The sequence below is a fragment of the Giraffa tippelskirchi genome, chromosome 5, assembly GCF_054371585.1.
Source record: "Giraffa tippelskirchi isolate mGirTip1 chromosome 5, T2T-mGirTip1v1.2.pri, whole genome shotgun sequence".
Classification (NCBI taxonomy): domain Eukaryota; kingdom Metazoa; phylum Chordata; class Mammalia; order Artiodactyla; family Giraffidae; genus Giraffa; species Giraffa tippelskirchi.
Window position 1 is genome coordinate 5,366,835 of NC_137279.1, and position 25,254 is coordinate 5,392,088.

At 48.6% G+C, this 25,254-nt stretch overlaps 1 protein-coding gene across 4 annotated transcripts; it reads right to left on the reverse strand.

The window, feature by feature from the left end:
• Positions 1-2,027: 2,027 nt before the first annotated feature.
• Positions 2,028-25,217, reverse strand: CD34 (CD34 molecule). 4 transcript variants are annotated; one of them, XM_081495360.1, is made up of 8 exons: positions 25,121-25,217; positions 15,011-15,193; positions 14,153-14,406; positions 13,049-13,129; positions 4,997-5,135; positions 4,716-4,768; positions 4,247-4,411; positions 2,028-3,536 (listed from the first exon to the last, which is right to left on the reverse strand). In XM_081495360.1, exons 1-8 carry the CDS (start codon positions 25,197-25,199, stop codon positions 3,351-3,353), a joined length of 1,140 nt encoding a protein of 379 aa, XP_081351486.1. In that variant the 5' UTR covers positions 25,200-25,217; the 3' UTR covers positions 2,028-3,350. The 4 variants fall into 4 exon arrangements, with proteins under 4 accessions (XP_081351486.1, XP_081351488.1, XP_081351485.1 ...); XM_081495362.1 differs by having other exon boundaries at positions 2,028-3,685; XM_081495359.1 differs by having other exon boundaries at positions 14,153-14,412.
• Between the last annotated feature and the right edge of the window lie 37 nt (positions 25,218-25,254).

Below are 25,254 nucleotides of genomic sequence, written 5' to 3' on the forward strand. Positions count from 1 at the left end.
CAACTGCAGGAACCCTGAGGTCCCAGCAGAAGAGTGGGGACAACTTTGGATCCAGGGCTTCTGAATTCCAGGTGATTCGGGCAAGCTACCTCCCCTCTCAGGACCTGAGTTTGTAACTATGCCATAGGTTGTCGACTTGAAAACATCTTTCAAGTGCCCTCCAGTCATCGCCGTCTATAATTAAAGGAGCCTCAGGTGTGGAATCGTCTGGACTAGGCTGTTTGAAGGGCCGGGCTGCGGGCGAAAGAAACCCAACATGGAGGCAATTGAACCAAACTGAGCGGTAGGAGCTCAGCACGGCCAGCAGGTGGAGCCATTGCCACACCAAGATGCTCAAACCAAAGTAGGGGAAAATTCTCATTTCTCTAGAAAGCAATGAGTCTCTCGGGGCAAGCTGTCCAGCATCAAGAAGAACTAGTTGCCACCCCACGCTGTCCCCTAAACATACACACACACACACAAACACATACACACACATGGCTTGCTCCCAAAGCCTACATATTCTGACAAACTCAGGGTAATGTACTGTTACAGGTTGCTGAGCCTGAGGCGGACAGCATATTGAAAAGCAGAAACATTACTTTGCCAACAAAGTTCATCTCGTCAAAGCTGTGATTTTTCCAGCAGTCATGTATGGATGTGAGAGCTGGACTATAAAGAAAGCTGAGCGCCGAAGAATTGATTCTCTTGAACTGTGGTGTTGAAGAAGACTCTTGAGAGTCCCTTGGACTTCAAGGAGATCCAACCAGTCCATCCTAAAGGAAATCAGTCCTGAATATTCACTGGAAGGACTGATGTTGAAGCTGAAGCTCCAATACTTTGGCCACCTGATGTGAAGAGCTGACTCATTGGCAAAGACCCTGATGCTGGGGAAGATTGAGGGCAGGAGGAGAAGGGGACGACAGAGGATGTTGGATGGCATCACCGACTCAGTGGACATGGGTTTGGGTGGACTCCGGGAGTTGGTGATGGACAGGGAGGCCTGGCATGCTGTGGTTCATGGGGTCGCGAAGAGTCGGACACGACTGAGCGACTGAACTGAGCCTGACGCTGAAGGGGTTTCAAAGGCCCAGCTGCCTTTTCTCCTCTGGTGCCCCGGCAATCTGTACCCTGTACCACCGGTCTTACCTGGCCAGACTCTCCTCCAGTCCCTCTCAGGGCAGGCTGTGTGACCAGACAGAGGCCAGGCTGACTTTTTTGATTAACCATCTTCCCTTTCTCTAACCCCCAGCCGTCACCTTCTAGGCAAACCTCAAGACTTCCTTTGCCTTCCGCAAGTCCTGGGGAGGACCGTCTGGTTAGAGCAGTGGGAGAAAAGCAAGGGGGAAGTTGGGGGGGTGGGTGCTGAGGGGAAAGGTCTGGCCTGGGCCAGATAAGCCTGGAAGGATCCTTTGTTTGGCCTCAACTGCTGCTGCCATTGTTGACACACTTGGGAGCCTTTCCCGAAGGTCCTGATTGTCTGACAGCTCCCCTTCCCCCACTTCCTATGGGCTTGGGTGGAGTTGGGGGTGTCTGGGCTCTGCGGGTGGGGGTGGGGGGCTTACGGAGAGTTTTGCAGTTAGACCGCTGTCTTAATGCAGAGGTGGAAACCACCCCCTCCGGGGGCTGGCAGCCAGATCTCTTAGAGAGATGTTCCCACACTGTCCCTCACTGTCCTGCCTGCAGCTGCGGGCAGGGATGGTGTGACAGCTGAGGGTTCGCAGGTCCTGGTTCCTCCCCGTGGTCTGGCATCTTTTGCATATGTGCCTCTTCTCAGAAGGTGTTCACGAAGGGCGCGGCTCCTAAGTCTTCAGCATTCTCTCTGCTTTTCTTTCTGCAACTAGGAGCATCAGCTTCCCTGAGAGCATTCCTGTCTCCCCCCCAGAGAGGGGAGCAGTCAGTAGGCCCAGAAGAAAGGCAGCATCCTGGTTGGTACCCTGAGATGGCCAGCCCCTCTCCCATGTCCCCGCGTGGTCCCCCTAAGTCTCGTGGGGAGACCTCTGCTCTGGTCTTCAGACACACTCAGCTGGCACAGAACACAGAACAGATGTGTTTCAGCATCACTTTAATTACATTATTTACACACACCATTTTTTATTCAGAAAAAAAAAAACCCCAAAAAATCCACCCCATCTTCCTATCTCTGGAAAGTTCTATTTCCAATCGTCATTGAAATCAGGATCCCTTTTCACCCTTCTGGAAAAAGAAAAAAAAAAAAAAACCGAGGACCTGGGTCACCTGCAGAAAAAGTGGCTTGTGGTGAGGGTCCTCTGGAGATGTCCTAGGGCCCTGACCACACAGGGTGCAGAGCAGTGAAAGGGTCCAGGGTTGGGGAGACAGAGATAGAAAGGAGTCTGCTGGGAGACTGAGGCCACAGCTCAACCCAGGAGTCAGGGAGAGGAGGGAGGAGGCCATGGAGACAGAGGTGAAGGTGAGAACCTAGCCTCAGAGCAAAAGGCTTCCTTCGAAGTGCACGGGTCAAGAGGCCTGGCTCAGAGATCTGGTCCCACGGTCCTGTCCACTCTGACCCGGTGGCAGAAACAGCAGCCCCAGCAGAGGCTCTGCGTGGCCCTCCAGAGACTGGGACCAAGCTGTGTTCCTTCACCCCTCTGCCCTTTGAGTGGGAACCCATGTGTCCACATGTATCCCTACCAGGTCCTCCAAACACACAGACTCCGGACGTTGTTCTAAAACTTGGGAGTCCAGTTCTAGGCTCAGCCAGAAAAGCTGCACAGGCCTCGGTCTACAGCGGTGGTGGTGGTGCGGGGGTGGTTTACCTGTGGAGCTCAGGGAACTTAGAGAGCAGGAGGGGAGCTGGTGAGCAAAGGCTCAGTGCCTCAGAGGGGGAATAAAGGAGATGGGTTAAGATGGCATGATTCTCTGGCTGTATCATTACAAAGGGGCAAGTGCGAGGGATTGCTTTGGTGTTCCTAAAGCAGAGAAAGAAAAATACAAGGAAGAAACAGGAAAAGGTAAAGCCTCCTGGGATGAAATCACAGCCCAGAAAAGCCCCTGCTTTCCCCTGGGAGTTCCTATAATGACGCAGAGAGGAGGGGGAGGAAAGGGGCCCCCGCGTGGAAGCTGCAAGACCCTCTGCCCCCCGCCCCCACCCCCCGAGGAGCTTCTCAGCATCTTGGCTGTGCCCATCACACCCTTCCTCAGAGCAGCCCGGAGGGGGTGCAGGGAGCTGAATGCATCGAGGGCAGGAGGGCACAGGGCGGGGCTCCGGGGGACGGGCTCTGTGGGTGTGTGCGGTGGGGAGGCTGGCCGGCGAGGCGGGCCGCTCCAGCACAGAGGCTGCGGCGAACGCTCAGACCCAGGGAGGGGCTCCTCCCCCGGATCCCACCCGGCCTCACCCCTCCCCAGCCACGTCACAGTTCGGTATCAGCCACCACACGTTGTCTTGCTGAATGGCCGTTTCTGGAGGTGGCCTGGCCGGTGCCATTCTCCTGAGCCCCTCGATTCACAATGGCCTTTCCCTGAGCCTCGGGGGAGGCCTCAGGGCCTGAGCTATAGCCCTGGCCTCCACTGTTCTCCACGTAATAAGGGTCTTCGCCCTGGATGGTATATAAATAAAGGAGCATTATCTCGCAAGCAGGGGAGGAGGATGAGGGCTAGGGGGCAGGGGAGCGGCGGGGAGGGGGAGGGGGCTGCAGCTGCCTGTGCAGGCTCCTTTCTTCCTGAAGAGCGCTCAGGGTTCCAGCTCCTAGAGGAGAAAGGACAGAGGAGAGGCACCACACCTTGCCACGGCAGCTCGAGAGCCAACTCGCGCCAGAAACTGGGCTGTCCCCAGGGTGGGGTAACCTCCCCAGAGGGGGTAAGGGGCCAGAGACCAACAGTCAAACCCTGGCCGTGTCCTGCCTCTTCTAGACCACTTCAAGAGTGGAGTCTCCTTCCACACGCCCCCTTCTTGTGAGACACTGGGTACCCATGGGCCTTTAATACGCTTGCAAGGAAGTGGCTGCTTTAGCCGCCTGTTCTGGCTTGTACCCAGCTAAACTATCCCAGGGAAAATAATAAATAGATGACACAAACCATCTGTTACCATGGGGGGGCGGGGCAGGGCCCCAGTTCATGTCCCCCTTCCCAGTCTACTATATATTGTTTTGACTCGTCCATGGATACAGTAATGTGCATGCACACACATTCCTGTGTGAGGCCACAGAAGTACCTCTTCTGGTATTTCTCCTACCCTTCTGTGACATTTATGGACCTCCCCAGGAGACCTAGCTTCCTCAATTTCTTTGCCCTGGACCCCAGAACTGACCAGCCTTTCTCCTGTTGGGCTCCAGCTGCGGCGGTTCATCAGGAAATAGCACGTGGTGACCAAGATGGCCAGCAGGATCCCCGAGGTGACCAGTGCAATCAAGGTCTTCCGGGAATAGCTCTGGTGGCTGCTGACATCTTCTTCAGAGATGTCCTGGATGCCCATCTTGAAGAGAAGACATAGAAAAAGACAGCCTTTCACTTGTGGAACGTGGGTTCTAGAAGAGGAGCCCAGCCCATGCTAGACGCCTGTGTGGGACTCAACACTGAATACACCCAAGAAGACATAGACCTCAGGGATTTTCTAAATAGGACTTAAGACTGATCTCTCTTCATCAAGCCAAACTGTAAAATTTTGTTTCAAAGATAGAAGGACGAAGACTGTTGGAGAAGGGTGGAGAGGTAGGGAGGGTAGGTCTGGAGAACAAGACTACTTTCTCCCCCGAGACCCCTCATCTCTGAGCAGTTACCTCTCTCAGGTCAGACTGGTGCCTTTTCAGAAGTTTGATCTTGCTGGAACATTCTGGAATGAGAAATGGAGTTTGCTGAATCTAGAAGCTGGAACAGCTCATCTTGTTCTAGAAGATGCTCTGACAGTGAGGGTAGCTCTCAGGAGGGTCTTTCCCAGACTCAGCACAGCCTTGCTCCCCCGCACCTGTGCCCCCTGAGCTAAGATGCCTGGTTTCCACCCAGCATCCTCTAACCTCAGCCCCTCTCCCTCTCTAGACCTCAGCACAGACCTGTCCCTTACCTGTACTGTTGGCCAGGACCAGTAGCAGGCACTGAGGCTTCACCTCAGACTGGGTCAGGAGCAAGGAGCACACCTCGGCCTGTTCCTCCTGACACAGGACTTGGATCAGCTTCTCTTCGTTGTTCTTCTTAAACTCCTCCTGGGACAACAGAGAAAAGTGGTGAGCAGAACATGAGGTTGCTGGTATCCTCTGCACTGTATCCGGAGTCTCAGGCAATAATTCGGATTAAAGTCTCACTGTTACCCTCAAAACAAAAAGAATCCCTTTTTTCCCCCCTAAAATTCCAAGTGAAAAAAAAAATCTTGCAAACTTCAAATGTGCAAAAACACAATAAGGAAAAAAAAAAAAAAACTCCAAAATTTTCCAAGACCAAAAGGTGGTCTTAGCTGGCGCTCTACCATGTCAGGGAACAAATTGAGGAACCATTACCTTATTGAAGGATTGCCCATGTAAACATACACTATCCAAATTAAGTTCAAAAGAAATCACCGATAACACAAAATATTAACAGTGCAATACAAATGAAGGTAATATCCTTTGTTTCAAGGTTATAAGAGTCCCAAATATTGACGGAAAACCCAAAGGAGGTGAGGAGTAGAGAAGAAATTTATGACTATAGATGCAATGGGATCCTCCGTCCCTGCCCTCTTACTCTCCAAGGGGTCTCACAGACAGCATGGCTCAAATTCAAGTGGGGCTCTTGTCTAGTCTTCCGTTCCCTGTCCCATGAGAGACATGGAACCCAGTTCTACACGAGGTGGACAGACAGGTGGCTCCAGGCTGCGGACTGATCGGCCCACGGGAGTCAGGCGCTCAGACTCAGAAGACAGACTGACAATTCTTCAACAGTCAAGTCCCAGAAAAGGGACGAATTAGAAGCCCTGGCTGTTCCCCCTCCTCGGTCTTCTAGGATTTATTCCAGCAGCCTGCTAAGGGAGTGGCCTGCTCTACCCAGAAAAGGAAGACTCTCTCTCTCAAAACCAAGACTCTCTCCTTTGTCCGGATGGCAGATGGCGGAGGAGGAAATGCCTGAGCAGCTCTGACAGCTTTCCTGTGAGGGGAAAACTGCTGGGGCGTGTGAGGGGCATCAGAGCTGAGCCTCCGTGGAGGAGAAAGCTTCCTGTTTGCGGAGCGGCGCTGCTCCGGGGGCAAGGCCACAGGGCACTGCCGGCTTGGCAGGCAGCCTGGGTATTTTCCTATTGCTGTGGCCCAAGGCAGTAAAACCCAGGCTCCTTTGCTCCTGCACAAGGCAAGGTCAAGATTGGCCTCACGTCCCAGCTTTCTTCTGCCAGCTGGAATTCGAGGCTTTGGGGAGGCCAGACAGCAGGGCGAGCTAACCTCCAGATCACAGGAGAGAGGAGTCCGGCGGGAACCTCAGAAGGTCCCCAAGAGCCAAGGTTACAGAGAGGTGAGTCCTCAGGCCACGGCTGCTTCTCCCTTGGGAGAAGGACAGATGAGGCAGGTCTCCAGGGAAGTCCCAGGATAGGAGCACCTCACAGCAGCATTCACTGTGGGGAGTCTGGACACCGCACTGGATGTGATCAGCAGTCTCCTTCCTCTCCAGGCTCATGTCCCTTTGGACTTGCCTTGCTGCCCCGTGAGCACCTTCTGGATGAGGAGGAGGGAATTCCCTGGCTGGATGACTCTGGGCATCTAAGCTGTCTCTGGCTGACATGTGTCTCGTTCCCGAGAGAGGCAGAGGGATGGGCTCCTGCACAATCTAAACAAGCCGAACAAGGAGGCACCTCCTCAGTGTGCTGGTCCTAAGAAGCTCCACGTCGGTCAGACTCAGCTGTTCCGATGGTGATCAGGACTGCGTGAACCTCTCTGTGCGTGCATCGTGTGTGTGCTGTGTCTGTGGAGGGGGGCTAGCAATGGTCAGAGCTGTTGGTGTGTACACACGGCCATGGAGACAGACACCGCTTCCTGTGTCTCAGGCACTGGCTCTAAGTGCTTTCTGCATGTTGACTCATTTAGGTTTCACACAACTCTATGAGACAGATACTGTTATTCTCCCCATTTTATAGATGAAGAAACTGAGGCACAAAGAGACTTCAGAGTTGACAGAGCTAGTCACGTGGTAAGAACCCTAAAAGAGGCGCAATAAGTACCGTGGACATTTAAAGGAGAGCGAGCACACACCTGCTTCGGGGTTATCAGAAACATCTCAAAAGAGGCCTCAAAGAATGGACAGAATGTATGCAGGGGAAGCTGGGGAAGGGCCTTGGGAGTGTGGGTGCCACCACGAGGAAGCCCAGGCGTGTATGAGCCTGCAGCCTTCACGACACGGGTTGCCTGGGGAATGAAGCACATGGCCTTGGCCCTTGGAGTTTCATCCTTCAAAACAAAATTCCATCTCACCTCCTCAAAGAAGCCAGTCCCTGTCTTCCAGCAGACTGGCTATCAGTCCTTGCTCTGCTATTTACTAGATTTTTTGCAAGTCATACAACTCATCTGAGTATGAGGGTCCTCAGCTGCAGACTCAGTAGGGGTGGTGACTGAAGAGCTGCTCTGTGAAGACTGTCTGACAAGGCGATTGGGATCAAGTGGGCACTGGATAAATGGCAGCTGTTCTGAAGCAATACCTCCTAGACCATATCGTCTAGAATCCACACGTCAATGTTTAATCACATTCTGCCTTACTGCTATTATCATTTCTCTGTGACTAGATTGTTAGGCTTCTAAGTAGGGGGAGGGAAGTGGGTGGACATTAAATAATTTTGAACCCAAACTGCACAAAGCATAGCACCAGACAAACAAGAACCCAGTGAATTGTTGTTCATCTTAACGTCCCAAGTGGTTTGACTTCCAGACAGGGGCACTCCACCCCTTGTTTAGTTTCTTGGACTCAATTCAGGGGAATAACAGTGGCCAGCCAGCCTCCCTCCTACTCTGGAATCCAACAGCATCAGTGAATTGTGTTTGGGCCTGGACAGAAGCAGGTGGATCCTGAACAAAGCACAATGTGCCTCCGGATGCTTGAAATAAACATCCTCCCCCAAGAGAGGCTGCAGGCAGGCATCATGGGAGAGTGGGCAGGAGGAAGCCACAGCCTCGCCATTTTGCTCGTGGGAATCAGACTGGTGGACCCCTAACTGCATCGGCTAGCACATGATATTTTATAAAAACAAATTATCATCATCATAACAAAACCACCTAAGTTTTCTAAAGCAGTGTTCTCAAACTTTGCAAAGACTCCCAGCATGTTAAAGAAGTACATTAAATATTGGAGTAGGGGGAGAGAGGGACAGGTATTTTTCTAAACTTTAAGATATTACTCGATGTTAAGACTCTAGGATCAGTCACCTCTCTCTCTCCCTTCCTCCCTCTCTCTCAGTATTTTATCGACTTTGGTGTGAGCTTGACAATGCAGCTAAAACCCCTCTTTTCATAAAGAGACTGGAATAATTAAGGGACCCGTTACAAGTCACACAAGTGGGCAGCTGACCAAAAGTTAGGGTGTCCCACATCTCAGGTTCTTTCCAGAAGACACACTGTCTTCATCAGTCCTCCATCTGCAAGTTATTTTTTCTGCATGGAAACTGACCTTTAGTGTTTGAGCGAAGGGCAAGGAAGACACCGGCTGGGGGACATTATCTGAAGGCAGCCTGCCTCCGACGAAGCAATGTGACACAGCAAGGGGGATGGGAGCTAGCTGAGCGAATATCACCTCCGCTTATAAACATATGTGGTTCTAAAGAAAGGCAGTCTGAAAGACAAATTGGAGGGCAAAGGACTTGAATAGTGTATCCAGAGAAGATACACAAATGGTTAGTAAGCACATGAAACGATGCTCAACATCATTAATCATTAGGAAATGGCGATCAAATGCGCCTCACATCCAATCAGATGGCTACTATCGAAAAATCGAAAATAATGAGTGTTGATGAGGACGAGGAGAGACTGGAACTTCTGTGTCCCGTTGGTGAGAACATAAAATGGTGCAGCTCTTACGGAAACCAGTATGGTGATTCCTCAAAATATTAAAAATAGAGTTAACATGTGATCCAGCAATTCCATTTCTGGACATATACCAAAAGAAGTGAAATAAGAGTGTTGAGATATCTGAGCAAACATGTTCATAACAGCATTATTAACAATAAGCCAAAAGGGGGAAGCAACCCAAGTGTTCACAGGTGAATGAATGAATAAAATTGGATATGAACATACAATGGAATGTTATTCAGCCTTAAAACAGAAAATTCTGACACATGCTACATCATGGATGAACCTTGAGGACATTAGACTAACTGATTATATTTCAGTCACAAAAAAATAAATACTATATGATTCCACTAATACGAGGTACCTAGAATAATCAAATTCAAAGAGATAGAAAGAATAGTAGTTATCAGGGAGAAGGAGGAGGGGGAGGAAGGCAAGTTGCTTAATGAGTGGAGGGTTTCAGTTCTGGAAGATGAAAAGAGTTCTAAACATTGATCATACAACAGGGTGAATGTACTCAACAGTACTGAACTACACACTTAAAATGGTAAATTTCATGTTATGTATATTTTACCACCATTAAAATGATTCCTTGGTAGATTCCCCTGGATCAATAGATATGAAATAAGAGAATAAGGGCTTCCCTGGTAGCTCAGCTGGTAAAGAGTCTATCTGCAATGTGAGAGACCTAGGTTTGGTCCCTGGGTAGGGAAGATCCCCTTGGAGAAGGGAATGTCAACCCACTCCAGTATTCTTGCCTGGAAAATCCCATGGACCGAGGAGCCTGGCAGCCCCCAGTCTATGGGGTCGCAAAGAGTCAGATATGACTGAGCAACTCACACACACACACACAAGAGAATAAAGTAAGCTTACATTCTGGAAACTATGTGGGAAACCACGACCACAAAAAAGTAAATTAACCTGACGTTGCAGCAGAGAGAATGAATGTCAGACGTGGGTGACACGTTCTGCTAACGAGGCTTCTGAGATGTAGTAACAGCTGCTTGACAAGAGTATGGGATTACCATTCTCCCTCAGGAGCAAAAGGAGAGGAGCTGGGATAGGAATGTCTACAGAAGGCATGTACAGAAGACAGGCCCAGATAATCCCCACAGCCAGAGCTAGCAGACTGGGTCCTGACTGTCTACCAGTGTGAAATGAGTGTCTGGAGAGCTGAGGACAATGAATGCCTGTTTCTGTTATGGGAGCATATTAGATGGAAGAGCGTGACAGCGGTACATAAGGACTCGAGGGTGTGATGTTAGGTCCTTCATGCTTCTCATTAGGCCTGAGTTGCCCTGCGATGAGAAGAACCAGGGCCATAAGGCCCTCTGACACCCAAGGTATGAAAGCAACCTAAGGAAAATTAGGAGGTGCACCCCACTTTGGGGGAGAGGCTGATTATCAGAGAAGCATGCAGTAGCCCTCATGGAAAAGGAATCTGGGAAACAGGAGCTGGGGCTCAAAACTCTGGGAGAAGGACTGCTGACTGAGGAAAACAGGAGGCAATGCTGCCTGAGGGCTGGGGAAGAGGAGCCCCCAGGAAGACAGAGGGACCAACAGTGGTGGAAGGAAAAGAAAAAAAAAAAAAAACAGCGCGGCATAGGTGCTGCTATCACGTTGATTCATCACAGGCAGCGCATAAGCCTTCTTTAGGATATTGGAGGAATTATTATCTTTCCACATCCCTACTCGCAGATTCTCCCCAAATTACAGTAGAGTGCTGATCTTTTCAGCTGTAGCGCAAAGTAGATTAGACAGTAAAGGCCTCAGAGAGAGAGGGAGAGACTGCAGCGCAGTGAAAGCAGTTATTTCTGGAGTAGCAGTAAGTTTCTGGCACTTATCTTGTATGATGACCCTCGTTAAACGTGAACTTTGAAGAGCAGTGGACAGACATTTAGAATAAATCCTCTGCGATTAGCTCTAAATCGTTTGTACGAAGAATTAGTATTCTGGCACAGACCACTGCGATGCATAGGAAAATAAGTGCTCAGCCAAGATAATACAGAGAGAGAGAGAGATGATCATTTTTCTTGGCTATAATTAGCAAACTGTTGGGCAAAAAAAAAAATGTTTTTTAAATGAGTAGAGTTGAAAATCAGCATCAGAAACACACAAAATCTTAACGTGTACACACTGTATATTCATGCTTAACTATTTTATAAGAACTTAGCTATTCACATTGTGTGAATCTATGTCTTCCAAATGTCTGTTGTTTTTTAAAACTGTAAATTAAATAATTTTCTTAGGTATTATTTTAGAAGACCTGTGAGTCAGAATGACCCAACTGATAATCACAAGATACCAATAGTCAAAATGGACAAAAGTAAGTAACGTAACACCCTCTACAGACTACAGTATTTATCCAGACTCTTTCCAATACATGCATGTCACACGTCAAATATACGGTTCCCTTAAATGGATTCCCAACATGTAAGAAAACTCTTTTTTCTGTAAGTAAATATCACTCTTCCTATTATCCCATCTTTCATCCAGGAAATTGTTACTGTCAGGAAACTGGATTTACTGAAACAAAGCAAGGAGATCTGCTATCATCATTAAAAATTAATATAGTGCTGTATAGTTTGCCATGCAATAAGACATGAAACTGAAAGAAGAGGCATAACTACTAAAAAGAAAGAGAAAACCAACCTATTATGAGAAGTGACATGATGGTTTACCTTAAAAATGAAAAACAGTCATCTAAAAAACTCCTGAAATTTATAAGCATGTTAAAGAAAATGGCTAGACCCAAGATAAATATGAAAAACTCAATGAACTTTCTAATATACAAGAAACAATCAACTGGAATTTATAGTGGAAAATCTATATAATAAACAAATCGTAAGAAATCCATAAAACCTATAGGAAAAAATATTTTAAAAATTAAAAAGATAAAAAGACACAGAACAATACCAGAGGAAAATCAGAAAAAAATGGTGAAATTTTAGAGTGGTTCCAATTAAAATTTTAATGGTTTGGTGTTTTTTGTTTTATTTTTTTGACTTGATGTTTCTAAAACTTTTCTAAAAAATAGATGAAAAGTGCTTGACTAGATATTGAAAGTGTTGATGTATAAAAGTATAAGGGCTTCCCTGGTAGCTCAGCTGGTAAAGAATCCACCTCCAGTGCAGGAGACCCCGGTTCAATCCTGGGTCGGGAAGATCCCCTGGAGAAGGGATAGGCTACCCACTCCAGTATTCTTAGGCTTCCATGGTCGTTCAGACGGTAAAGAATCCGCCTGCAATGTGGGAGACCTGGGTTCGATCCCTGGGTCGGGAAGATGCCCTGGAAGAGGGCATGGCAACCCACTCCAGTATTCTTGCCTGGAGAATCCCCATGGACAGAGGAGCCTGGCGGGCTACAGTCCACGGGGCTGCAGAGAGTCGGACACGATTGAGCGATTAAGCACAGCACAGCACAGGGCACATAAAAACTTCATACAAACTAAAGGAAGAATTCCAGTCAGTAAAGGAGAGAATCACTGAATAAATAATGCTAGGGGAACTGGTTATATGGAGAATGAAGCATTTACAGCAAAAAATTCTCTCTATATTAAAGAGGTATATGAAAATGATAATAAATAAATTGATTTTTTAGGTGACTAGTTTATATTTCCTGAAGGACTTTCTTAACATAAAAGCAAACCTAAATCGGACTATATATTGCAATATGCATGTGTGCGTGCTCAGTCATATCCAACTATTTGCAACTCTATGGACTGTAGCCCGCCAGGGTCCTCTGTCCATGGGATTTTCCAGGCAAGCATACTGGAGTGGGCTGCCATTTCCTCCTCCAGGGGAATCTTCCCGACTCAGGGATGGAACCCATGTCAGCTGCATTGGCAGGCAGATTCTTAACCACTGAGTCACCTGAGAAGCCTATATAGTACAATAGAGGAGGGGGAAAAGTAAATCTAAATAAAACCATCTTTGCCTTCTTTGTCCACCAGATGGGGCCTCTTACTCCTTAAATCCAAAGCTCAATATTCAAAGCAGCCTGTCCATGTTAAACTGCCCCTGCCTCCACCCAAGACTCACCTTAAGGAGGTTCATAAGCAATTTCCGGAGGAGAGGGAGGGGGAATGGGCAGGGGGGTTGACTTACACAGCTGGAGGTCTCATTTAGCTTCAGGCAGATGCTGTAGGTCAATTTCACTTCTTTGACTCTGGAACATTTTATTTCATACTGTATTAAAAAAAAAAAAAAGTAAATAAGTCAGCATCATTTCTTCCCCACCTCTTTTCTGGTTTGATTTCTATGAGCTACTTTTTAAAGAGGCTTTAAAAAAAGGAAATTTAAACATGCTGTTAGGAGACTAGAAAGTTATAAGGCATACTCTTCTTTCACCTCGCTTCTTAACACATCTGATAGTCAAAACTTTAGTTACTAGCCTGGGCTTGCAGGCAAGTGGCTATTTGCAACCTTGGTAAACATTGGCTTGCATGGTGCAGAAATGGAAGAGGGTAGGATCTTTCCCCTTGGAGCTGTTTTTCCCTCCAGTGAATTACACACTCGCAGGGGAACAGATAATGAGGTGGACAGGCAAACTGGTGACACTCATTTTCCTCTCGGGCCTTGGGACTCTCCAGATTTCTATTCCGGCTCCCTTAAAAACAGAAACCAGGCCTATGCCTGGTTTCTGCCTGCTGGCAGGCTCCACGCCCACATTTTCTACTCTTCCTGTTGAAAGCTGTTGACAGCCACAAGCCCCAAGACTGAGCAAGGCAGGTTGAGCTCAACACCCCTAGTCTTCTTAGCTCCTCACTGCCTCTCTACACCTGGCATACCACCAAACCCTCTCACAGAGAGGAAATAGTATTTGCCCTAAACATTTTGGGAAAAGCAGCACCATTAAGTGCAAGATAGTTTCCAAATATGCCCAAAGGCGAGTGGTACCTTGGTCCAAGACTAGACCAAGAGGTATAAGAAAGAACCACCGAGGGCTGGATGGATTTCTGAGAATCCTCTTCACTCTCTACTTTCTAGAAACACTACACCCATGGCACAGATCAGTCTTGCCACCAAACCCTACCCTTTTCCTCTCCTTTCTTTCCCTTTCAGCAATATTTAAGCTGTATATTTCTCATGTGAACTCCTACATGATTCAAATTCATTGGTTTGGATAAGCAGAGGTTAATGGGAGGGGAGAGAGCTTGCATACATATGAAGTGAGGGGGCAATCTGTCATTTTTAACCCAATTCACCCACCTTGATGATGCTTTGGGTAGGAGAAAATGATGGAGAGGTTTTAATGGAAGAAGTCACGGGGCTGGTACTATTGTATAGGGAATCCGAAATATTTTCAGGAAACGTGCTGGGCTGCAAAGTCGTCCTTGAAGTTGCAAAGCTGATGAGGGTAGAAGGCACTGTGGTGGCTAAAGAGGTCTGTGATTGGACAGAAGAGTTCACGGTTGCAGAGACTGGGAGGGTCTCGGAGGTAGACGTGAAATTGACTGTAGACACTGGAACTGACCAATACACAAGTGTGAATACATGCACAATGGCACAAACACACAGACAAACACACAAACACATCTCAGTCCATTCACATAGGCTTGGACTTCAATCCAGAAAAGGGAATCTGGGGAGTTAAAAATTACTTCATGTCCTAACCCTTGGCAACTCATTTCCAGCCAGCTTTTGGAACCATAGGTATAATCTAGAATGTGTTGGAAATGCCCTCCAAGACGCTGAAACTGAACTGGAAACTGGTCTACCTTAGAGACACTAAAGACCCCCAATTTGAATCTGTACACGGTTTGCTTCACTTAGAAAAGATCATAGATTCTTCTTTTATCACTAAGCTGGATTCAGGAGTACAAGGAGAATTACTGATCAGAACGAGCAGCCCAGACATTGACAGGAGAAAGCTGTCACTACAGGAAGAATTGTCTAGAACATACTTCAAGGTTCCCTAAGCATGATACTCAAGCCATTATTAAAAGGAGCTTGTATGTTTCCATCTGTGGAGGGACATAAGAGGACAGAGGTGGTTTGCAAATATCCTAATGCTTTACCCAAGTGCCAGCAGCATCCTTCTGGGGGCTTGAGACGAGAAATCTTTACCTAAGGTGACTGCTGTGGTCCCATTGCTGTCCTGAGAGACATTGTAGAGGCTGGTGTTTCTAAAAGTACTTGAGTTCATGCTTCTCCAGTTGGACGTAGTTGTAGGGACAGGTGAAGATATTCCTGGTCTGAGTGGCACTGTGGCTTTAGTAGTCGCATCCATATTTGTGAGTTCCATAGAAGCTATAGAGAAACAGAGAAGAAATATCAGAGCCCAGATCATCCTGAAGACTCATGGCATCACCTGATTCAGGTTCTTGACATTAGGGAGAATCCATCTAGAACATCCCCTGGCAACAGAGCAGAACAAAGACACCCTCCTGGACAGTAGACTAATTTGCCACTAGATTTTTTCCCAAGGAAAGACAGAAAGAGAAGTTCACATGCACCAAGCATCTAGCGTAGCATTATTTATAGGAGGGAAAAGTTGCAAGCAACTAAATGAATTACAATAGGGTAGATGTTATATGCACTCAGCATACCATAATCACTACAAACAAAAGTATGACACAATTATAAAGCAGCACGAGAATATGAGGCAATGCTCATAATAGGCTAAGTAAAATATAAAAATTTCAAATTACACCTGAATAAATATTGCCAAGATTTAAAACGTGGAAAAGTATGCACCTCTGTTTCCTTTTGAATGCATCCTTCTCTCCATTCAATTTATTAACTCAGAAAAACCACTAGATTCACACCATCTCTATGCAATCCTTCAAAAAATCTTTCCTTCCTAGATTGCCCCATTACCCAAATCCTTTCATTCTCTCCCTCAGGGCCTTAAAACCTATTCTTTTTTTTTTTTTTAATTGAAGAACTGTGGCTCACAAGCCCAAGATTTCTTTTGGGAAACTCTGACCTAGGAATCTAGCCGATGGACTAGAGAGCATATGACTTGGTTTCTCATCAAACGCTGTGGGGACAGAGAGTTGGGTTCTGGCTCTGCCCAGAATTCTATAATTCAATGTGTGTGTACTAATTTTTAAACGAGGGTCTTTTCTTACTTGGGTTGTTGGGGAAATCAGTGAGATAACAAATGCTATAGTATAATGTTTCTAGAACTAGTTATTTTTTGAAACTTTTCCTGCAGGTTCTTAACCCTCTCATGTCTCCTGTGGTACCCAGCAGTGCAATCTTTAGGTCCAGGAAGGAAAAGCTACCTGCATGGACCCTGTGCTTAAGAGCCTACACACTGTTCCTTCTCCTGCCCTCCCTGTTCCCAAAACGTGAGGAGTCCATGGGGCCAACAGAGGGGTACCCTCTCTTCTAGATCGTGTGTTGGGACCAGAAGTCCTAGAACTTCTTGCCCAAATGGCTCTTTGCTTACTGGAGGACCCGCATGGGCCTCGTCTCCTGGTCCAACCTTCCAAGGGTGAATTGCAGCTCCAGGGAATGTTCTCCAAGCTCAAGGGTGACCAGTGAGCAGGGAAAGGTTAGAGCTCAAGCGTGTGGGTGGGGTGTCCCTTGCCTGCACGCACAGTCCCTTACAGTATGAACCAGAGCCCTGGGTAAGGAGAAGAGAAGAGGGTGGGCAAAGGCTGAGGACCATCTCTTCCTGCTAAGCCCCCCTGTGACACTGAACCCCAAGGCTCTGAGAGTCTTAAATTCAAATCTGCCTTTCCAGGTGGCCATGAAGGTACATTTTTGAGAAGATAGAAGATATTTTATTTACCAGCTCATTGGCCTGATTTATAACGAAGTATTTAGACATAATGTATGGGATATGGGCCTCTACTGTAGTCTCGGCTTGAGCCCTAGAAACAATTAGAGGTAGACTTGGTATCCAGAGCTCACATCCAGCAATACCATCCTCAAAGAAAGGCCTCTAGGAGTCCCAGGCCACCCTAAAGCTTGTCTCTAACTTTTCTGATTGAGATCTGAGTCTGTGTTCAGAGGTTTCCAGGTAAATGCAGTGCAGAAGAACACCTCTTCTTTTGCGCAGCCTCAAGGCAGAAGTCAGGCAATGGTTTCAAGGCAATGAATTTTCCCCCAAATGTGGGTCAGGTCTCACTCTCCATCATCCACCTCTCTTCCCAGCCTGCTGCAGGTAGGCTGGTACTCATGCTGAGTACAAAGCACCTATCTGAAAATGATGGGGTACGAGAGGAGGAGGAACACGTGGTATTACTATTTCCATTTCAGAGATAAGAACCTGGATCACCGAGGTTTCAGCCAAGGGGGAACACTGTCATTCATTCAGGGCAGGGAGCCATGGGGCCCTCGAGGTTTAGCTGACCCTTGAGTAGAAGAAGCAAGAAGGTCAGAGGGTCCAAACTGCTAAGGATTAGGATGTATTTTCCACACTTCGGAGAGGAAAGGATGGGCTTCTGGCTGGCTGGGGTGGGGGTGGGAGGAATGAATCTCTCAAAATAAAATAGATGGGGAAGTAGACCCAGTTTTTGTCCTTAAATCAGTCCCCCTAGTCCTCTGTCATCCCCTTCTTCTGCTGCTTTTTATCTTTCCCAGGGGACCACAGAGGACGAGACAGTTGGATGGCATCCCCGACTCAATGGACATGAGTGAGTAAGCTCCAGGAGATGGTGAAGGACAGGGAGGCCTGGCGTGCTGCAGTCCACGGGGTCCCAAAGAGTCGGCCACGCCTGAGCAACTGAACAACAACAAGTCTCTCCCAGCAATCTGACCCGAAGGTCTAAGTTCAGTGTAGGGGGCAGGCGGTGGGAACATTTGGACACTGAACTGAAGGACCATCCTCCCAAGGTTATCATTCCAAGGTGCCACTGGAGTTCCCCCTCGACATCCCTCCTCCTGCCCACCCTGGTTTCCGTCTTCCCTCCAGGACACCGATTCTCGGGAATCCAATCTAGCCCAGCCTGGCCCAGCCCTCTCCTCTCCCCAACGAAATCTGGGCCTGGCTGAGGTTACATCATGCTTTTGAACCCCCTCCCCCGGGGCCTCCTTCACCCAGACAAACAGTTCTGAACTTTTCCAGATGTGAAGAGAGACCCACTGCCCGTTCTGAGCGCAGAGGTGGCTGTTCCAGAGGAGTGAAGCAACCCTGCACTCTGGCCAGCTCCTGAGCCACTGGGGTCAGGCTCCTGGCTGGGGCTGCCTCCTCCCACCCCCCACCTCCTCCACCAAGAACAGAGGAACAGGTTGCGGGATCTGTCTGCAAATGAGGAGGGAACCCCAACTGCAGATTCACATCCCCAAGCCCAGGCGGAGTGGGGAATCCCGTGAGAGCCTTGAGAGATCGGACAAAGAGGGAAGGCAGGAAGGCAAGGCTGAGCAATGGGGTATGTATGAACTGGTGCAGGGCAAGGCGACACCTTGGCAGAGCCCTGGGGCCAATCCTGACCTAGGCGTTGTGGCCTGGAGACTGTCGGTGAGGGGGGCTCTTGTTTTCACAGTCTCTAGGTCTCCCTTTCTAGTGTTCCCATGAAGAGATGGGTCTTGGAGGAATGCAATGAAAAGAATCAAGACTGACCACAGGTCTGTATTTATCCTGTCTTCCCTGACATGCCCCTGGCATTAGACTATCCAAGGCGGATCCTTCTTTATCCGAGCTTCTCATCCCCAACTGTGTATGGAAGTCATAGCAGCCTCCCAGCCAGATCTAAGACACGGTCAATGAAGCCTCCACCCTGATTCACTCTAGAAACTGGAGGAATGGCCCTTACCCAACCCAACAGAGCATTATGCCACAAGTTAAACTTGAACAAACGCCTATCTTCTGCTGTTCACCTCTCACTCCATCTGTATTAACTGTGTCTCCTGAAGCACCCTATTTGCCCCTACCTACCCTACTTGATCTCAGTCCATGAACTCGGGATAAAAGGAGACAAGATATTGGGCAGTTAGAGAAATGAGGATTCCAAGAAGCCAAAGAGATGTCACGAAATTCTTGTTGTAAAAGTCATGCATTTAACATACAGGTACTTATTTCAGAGGCAATTAGTCTTGTTTGATACAGAATTCTAACAAATGTCTTCATCTGCTATCCTAGTCAAAGCTAAAAATTAGTAACAGACTACTAGAAGCAAACAACAAGGCAAAGCAACAGCTGAAAATGAATAAACAGCAATAAATTAAAACCAGACACGAGTATTAAAACCCACACTAGTCTGGAACCATTTGTGGTCAGAGTAAATAAAAAATACACACTTTCATAAGTATTCACACTCAATGGACATGAATCTGAGCAAACTCCAGGAGATAGTGAAGGACAGGGAAGCCTGGCGTGCTGCAGTCCATGGGGTCACAAAGAGTCGGACATGACTTATCGACTGAACAACAAGAATTAACAATGCCACTGAGTTGCACCATAACCAAATTGTTTTCCTAATACATCTAAGTCTGAAGGTTAAAGCCCCCTTTTCCCTAATACACTCAGAAAGTAGAAATGTATGTAATAGGTTTTTAAAAGATTTCTACCTACAATTAATATATTGAAAATTCTTTTAAACTTTAAAGGGCGTTTACAAATCTTCAGAGATCCAGAAAGCTCTGCTACCTAAATTACCAAATTCCTGCACTTTAGGCGATGTTTTTTCCCCATTATTTGGTCTTGTTTTTCACAGGCCCTCTGAGCTGTAGTGGTGCTGGTTTGTTTTTTGCTGGTCTGTTTTCTGACCTCCTAGCCAGCCAGCCCCATTCTGCCTCCTGATCTCCTAGCCAGCCAGCCCCATTCTGCCTCCTGATCTCCTAGCCAGCCAGCCCCATTCTGCCTCCTGATCTCCTGGCCAGCCAGCCCCATTCTGCTCATCCTTCCAGGTTCTTGCACCTGGCCTGAGAGAAGTCTCCTCGAGGAGGTCTTGGATATCTTACATGCAGTACTGGGAAGAAGGAACAAGCTGGCCTCTGCTGGGAGCCCACTGCCTGCGTTGATGGTTGATGAGAAGACAGAAGAGCCTCAGAACAGAGAGCTTCAACTCTGTAACTGGACTGTGTTTAAAGGTTCCTCTACCAAGTCCTACCTTCATGACCATGGGAAGCTTCTTCCCCTTTCTACACCTCCTCTGTAAAATGGAGATAAAAATAGCCCCTTCCTCCTCGGAGGAATAAAGGAGATAGGAGGTGTAAAGCAGTTGCCTGTCTGCTAAGTGCTCTAGGAACAGTGATTCTCTTTAGGACACAGGACAGGTCCCTTGTCTCCTGCTTCTAGGAGATGTTAAGACATATGTCTGCACGACTTATCGGGCAGAGATCATATACACTGTTTCCTGAGTGTAGGTCTTGTCACCTCAGTTACATCGCAGATTTCCTGAGTACTGGAACCCTCTCTTAGTCTTGTTTATTTTTAACTCAAGGCGCTGAACACAATCCTTTCTGAGTTCACAATATGCACTTGGGTTGAACAGCAACTTCATCAGGCATGTTTACACTGTCCACTTCTCTGTATTGATAGAACCGTCTCATTCAATGCTATATTATAAGAGGAAATTTACTTAATTAAGGGAATGCCCATGAGAGGATAATCAGAATTAGGAAACTTCTAGAAACCAACTCATATGGTTGAGGGCTTAGTGTTATTTCATCTAGATCAATGGTTGGTGCTTGGTGCTGGTGGACCAAATCTGACCCGCGGGTTGTGTGTTGTTTGGCCAGTGAGTTAAGAATGGCTTCTACAGGTTTAGAGTGTTGTAAAATAAAACAATGTAGAATATGTGTCAGAGACCACATATGGACTCCAGAGCCTAAAATATTTACTATCTGGCCCTTTACAGAAAAAAAAAAAAAATTCACTGATCTTTGATTCAGACAGGAAGAATTTGAGGAGAGAGAATAAAGAACCTTCTTCAAGATTCATTTCAGTTATTCATTCATTCTTAATTTTCCGAAGCACCAGTGATGTGGAGAGGACCAGACTGAGCACTGTGGGGAGTACAGATTAACACCTTTCTACTGTTAGGTGTTATTGTCACTAAAATTTAAATAAATCCCTGTCCTCAAGAAATTTGTAATCTCCTGGGGCAGACTAGAAAGGTTGTTAAGGATTGTCCTGAAGAAAGATCAGATTGAATTCTATGAGAGTTCAAGGAAGAGAATTACAATCAATGACTAGAAGTTACAGAAAGGCTAATTGCACTGCAATACCAAAAAAAAAAAAAAAAGCTAATAATCATAAGATTTTTCTTTAATAGAGTAAACTACTCTGGGAGATAACAAGCTACCCATGTTCCTGGGAGCATTCAGGAAGCCTCCATGCTATGGGTCTCGGTGGGTTTGTGTCATATGGGACTAGATCAAAGTTCTAGGCTGATGTCTTCCTATGCTACAGAGGCTAAGTTGAGGTGTGAGCGTAACCTGAGAGTCTGTGGCCTGAGTGTTCCCAGGGTTCTGAGGTTCCCCTTTAATATTCAAATAGCACGTCTTGGACCCCCATCCACTTCCTGGGGAACCCTAATATCTTGAGCTCTCTCGGGGCCTACGTTTCCCCCGGTCACCTCTTCCTCCATTTCCATCATTTCCAGGAACCCCTGTTTTATAGCTCTGCCCTCAGACTGCAGGAGTTCTCGTTCTACACTGCTGTACCATGGGCTTGCCAAACACCCATTCCTTTATTCCCCTTACCCAGAGCAACACTAACAGTGCAACAAGGCCAGTGTGAATTGACTGAAGATTTAAGATCATGCCGGGAGATTACAGCACAATCCAAAGAGACAACAGCATGATCTTGAAATACTAGACATTCCTGTGCTAAACAGCCGGGCTACACCGTAAGGAATTTTCCCAGCCAGGTCTTTTCCACCCTCCACTCGCTACCGTTCCCCTATTGCTCCAAGCGCTTCCCTCCTCGCTCTATGCCATCCTAGGCTCGGAGTTCTTTGGCCTTTTGTCTCTTGGGTTCATCAAATACAAAGTTCCACTTTATTTTATCACGCTCAGCAATTCAACTTCCTGTCTGCCACTGCCCATCAAAGGTTTGTGCGAGGGTCCAGGTTTTCTCGACCAAAGACTCATTAAGGCATTTTCTTAAACAATGGAGCTGGCTACCTAGAGATGGTGCCCTCCTGGAAGGGAGCAGGCGTGGATTCTTTGCGGCTTTTTCCCTCTTAAATCAGGAGCAGACTTCTCAATGAAGCCAGAGGCCTTTTCCTTTACGTCCAAAGGGAAGTGATTCATTCTAGCAGGTTCCAGGGTATATGTCCTGGGACGCACACCCTGGTATATATCCCTCCTCATTTCTACCACATTCTCTCAAGATGCGTGCATCTTTCTCCTTAGCAAAGTCGAGGGCCCTTGAGACTAAAAATCATAGACACTGTGTTTTTGCTTCTTAGCTGAGGAAGGAAGAGAATGTTCTCATTAGGAAAGTCAAAGCCCAGAAAAATATGGAAATTCTGCCCTGGCAACTCTGAGCATTTTCTTTGGGAGGATGGTGTTTTATTCCTTTTCCATACCTTTCAGATTTTCAGCTCCCCACACTCGGGGCCATTTAGTGACATCCAGCAAAGGCAATGGGAGAGGGAGACCCAGGCCCCCTCAGGGTGGAGCCCAGTAACCACCCAGCCATGAACGCAGGCCTGCGCCCTCCTGCCCGAGGAGCTAAAGGAAATCGGGTAGCGAGGTAGTAAGAAGTGGAATTGTTGCTCCTTTGATTTGCTTTTATAAGAACGCTAAGTCTGAATTTATCTGCTGCAGTGTGGTCCTTCTTGCCCTGAGCTTTGGAAGACAAAGACTCTTCCAAAGGAGATGAGAACTGGTGAACGCAGAGGCCCAGGAGGTGGAGCCAAAGGGATAAGAAAAAGATGCCCAGGCTCCTTTTATCAGTCAAACAGGAATGCTGAGGGAAACCTGCCTTTGCAAAGGCAGTGCCAGCTGGGCCGGCCCTAGGAGGGGGAACGCTGGGGACCACGGAATTAGTCAGAGGTCCCAAGGCTGCTCCTTCTTGGTCGCCATGTGGCAGCGAGTCAAGGGTGTAGTCTCTCCCCTCCGGAAAATATCTGATAAAATTCTTTTCCCTTTTCTTTTTTCCCCTCTTACACACAGCCCCAGACAGGATATGGGTGTGGGGTCAGCAGGCGCGAAGGACCCAGAGGAAGAAGAGGAATGTGAAGGGGTGGGACGTGCTGGACAAAGAGGAAGGACGGGCCGGGAGGGCTTGGAGGAAGCAGATACCCTGGGCCTGACAAATGGGCTTCCCTGATCACCTGCAAGGCTTCTCTCCCCAGCTGGAGGTGTGACTCCGGTCACACACACTCAGGTCAGACCCCACCCTGCCTCTGGTCACCCCGCAGAGTGACCCCGTCTCCAACAGAGAAAGTCCGCTTCTGGTTCGCTGCTGTACCCAAGCCCGGGACAGCATCTCACAGGGACCGAAAACTGACCTTCCCAGAACAAAGCTCCGGGAGAGGAGAAAACTCCAGGACTCCCTTCTGTGGTGCCCTAAAGTTCACAGTAACCATACCGCAGAATTTCTGCAATGTCCCTTCGTTAGCATTTCAAGGTGTAGTCACTCATTTCATCTACCCCACAAAATATCAGAAAATGACTCCTGGCATTAAATAAAAACAAACCCCAGAAAGCTCTTGGGGAAGGCATAAAGCTACAAAGTGGCCTGAGCAGTAGGGCAAGACTGAGCGGAGGGACCCAGGCCCTGCTGCTCATCCCCGAAGCGGACACGCTGAAATTCTCCATGTGTCTGCCCAGGGTTCTGCAGAGGTTAAATCGCTTTCCCGTCCCCTCCGCTGCAGGCCAAGGCGAGACTGAGACTGGCCAGCTGAGGAAATAAGAAAAGGGTGGGCCTCACTCGGCCCGGGACCAGGTCATCATGAGCTGTGAAGCCAAAGGAGCGTGGAGCATTGGATAGGAATCCGAGCTGCTGGTCAACTCAGCCCGTTGTGAGGTGCAGACAGCCCCCAAGGCCGTTCTCCATTCTAGGGCTTCAACATCTTAGCGACAGCTTTTTTCCCGCCCCAAACAGCATGTCTGGGTTGCCAAACAAGTCAACCCAGAGCCTAAGAGAGCCTCCCCCAGCCTGCAGTCTCTCTCCAACTGGGTGGGCCCAAAGGGAGACAGCATAAGAGGCCTCACTGGCTGACCCAGGTCACTCACAGGGGGCCGTGGTGGGTGGCAATAACTTATAATATTTAAATCCATGTAAGCTCCATGAGATGAGACGGAGAGTGTTATCCCCAAATGAAAGTAATTATGAATAAATATTTATTGCATGCCTACCAATTTTTTCTTTTCAACAGAAGTGACAGCAAGAGCTTAAGAAGTACCCAGGCCCGCCTGGATAAGCGAAGGAGTGCCCTCCAGTCTGCAGGTCTGTCCACTAGCTAGAACTTGGAGAACAGGGCAGGGAAAGAAAACCCCCCAAATGCAACGAGCGTGAATTTGTGCCAGGGTGAGCGGTTGTGGTGGGGAGAGGAAGGCAGAGGAGCACAGAACAAAGTCCATTCACCGGTCCCTTCTCTCCAGGGAAATAGGTGTGGATGCCCAGAGAAGGAGTCGTAACCTAGCTTTCCCAACTTAAATGCACTCGCACGGACTCTTCTTCACTACGAACGCCCCGTGTCACCTAACTCCGCCCGCCTCCCGGGCCTCTGGACTCGGACCCGGGGCCTTGTCCCGGGCGGGGTTCGCTCCCATTGGCTGAAGGTCCAGTCCTGGCTCCCCGTGTCCCGGTGGTCGGTGGGCGCCAGCGCTCCCTTCCCAGCAACCGGCTCCGGCCGCCGCTTTCCGAATCTACCATCAGGTACAAACTTTCCCTTTCCTTTCCTTTTCTTCTCTGCTCCCCTCTCCCCCCGTTCTGGCTCCAGCTCTGCGCTCCGCGCACCTTTGGCATCCCCGGAGCGCTTTATTTCAGAGAAGAGTCTCCCGGCCTGATTCCGGGAGGCCTGGGGCGCGCCGCCCGGTTTACACCTGGGCTACACTCAGGGGGTTCCCTTCCCGTCGCGTCCCACCTCCACCGACTCCCAGGTGAGAGGCCGGTCCCCACTGGGCTCTGTTGGAGCGGCCTCAGTCCCACCAAGCCAGGAGCTGCGGCCGTGGGCGTGGGGGCGGGGGTTGGGGCGGGGGGTCCCCCGGGCGGGGGTCCCCCTGGTTCCGCGGTCCCCTCGATCCAGCGCGCTCTGCCCCCGGGAGAGCGTCGACCTTCCCCGCCGCCCAGCAGGGCGGGCCGGGCGCGCGGCCCGTACTCACGCAGCAGACTCAGCAGGCAGAGCGCGGTCCAGCCCCGCGCCATCCCGCGCCCCGCGCGCGCGCCCCTGCGGCCCAGCATCGTTCCCGCGGCGACACCAGAGAGATGCGCAGAGCGCGAGACACTGCCTGGCCCG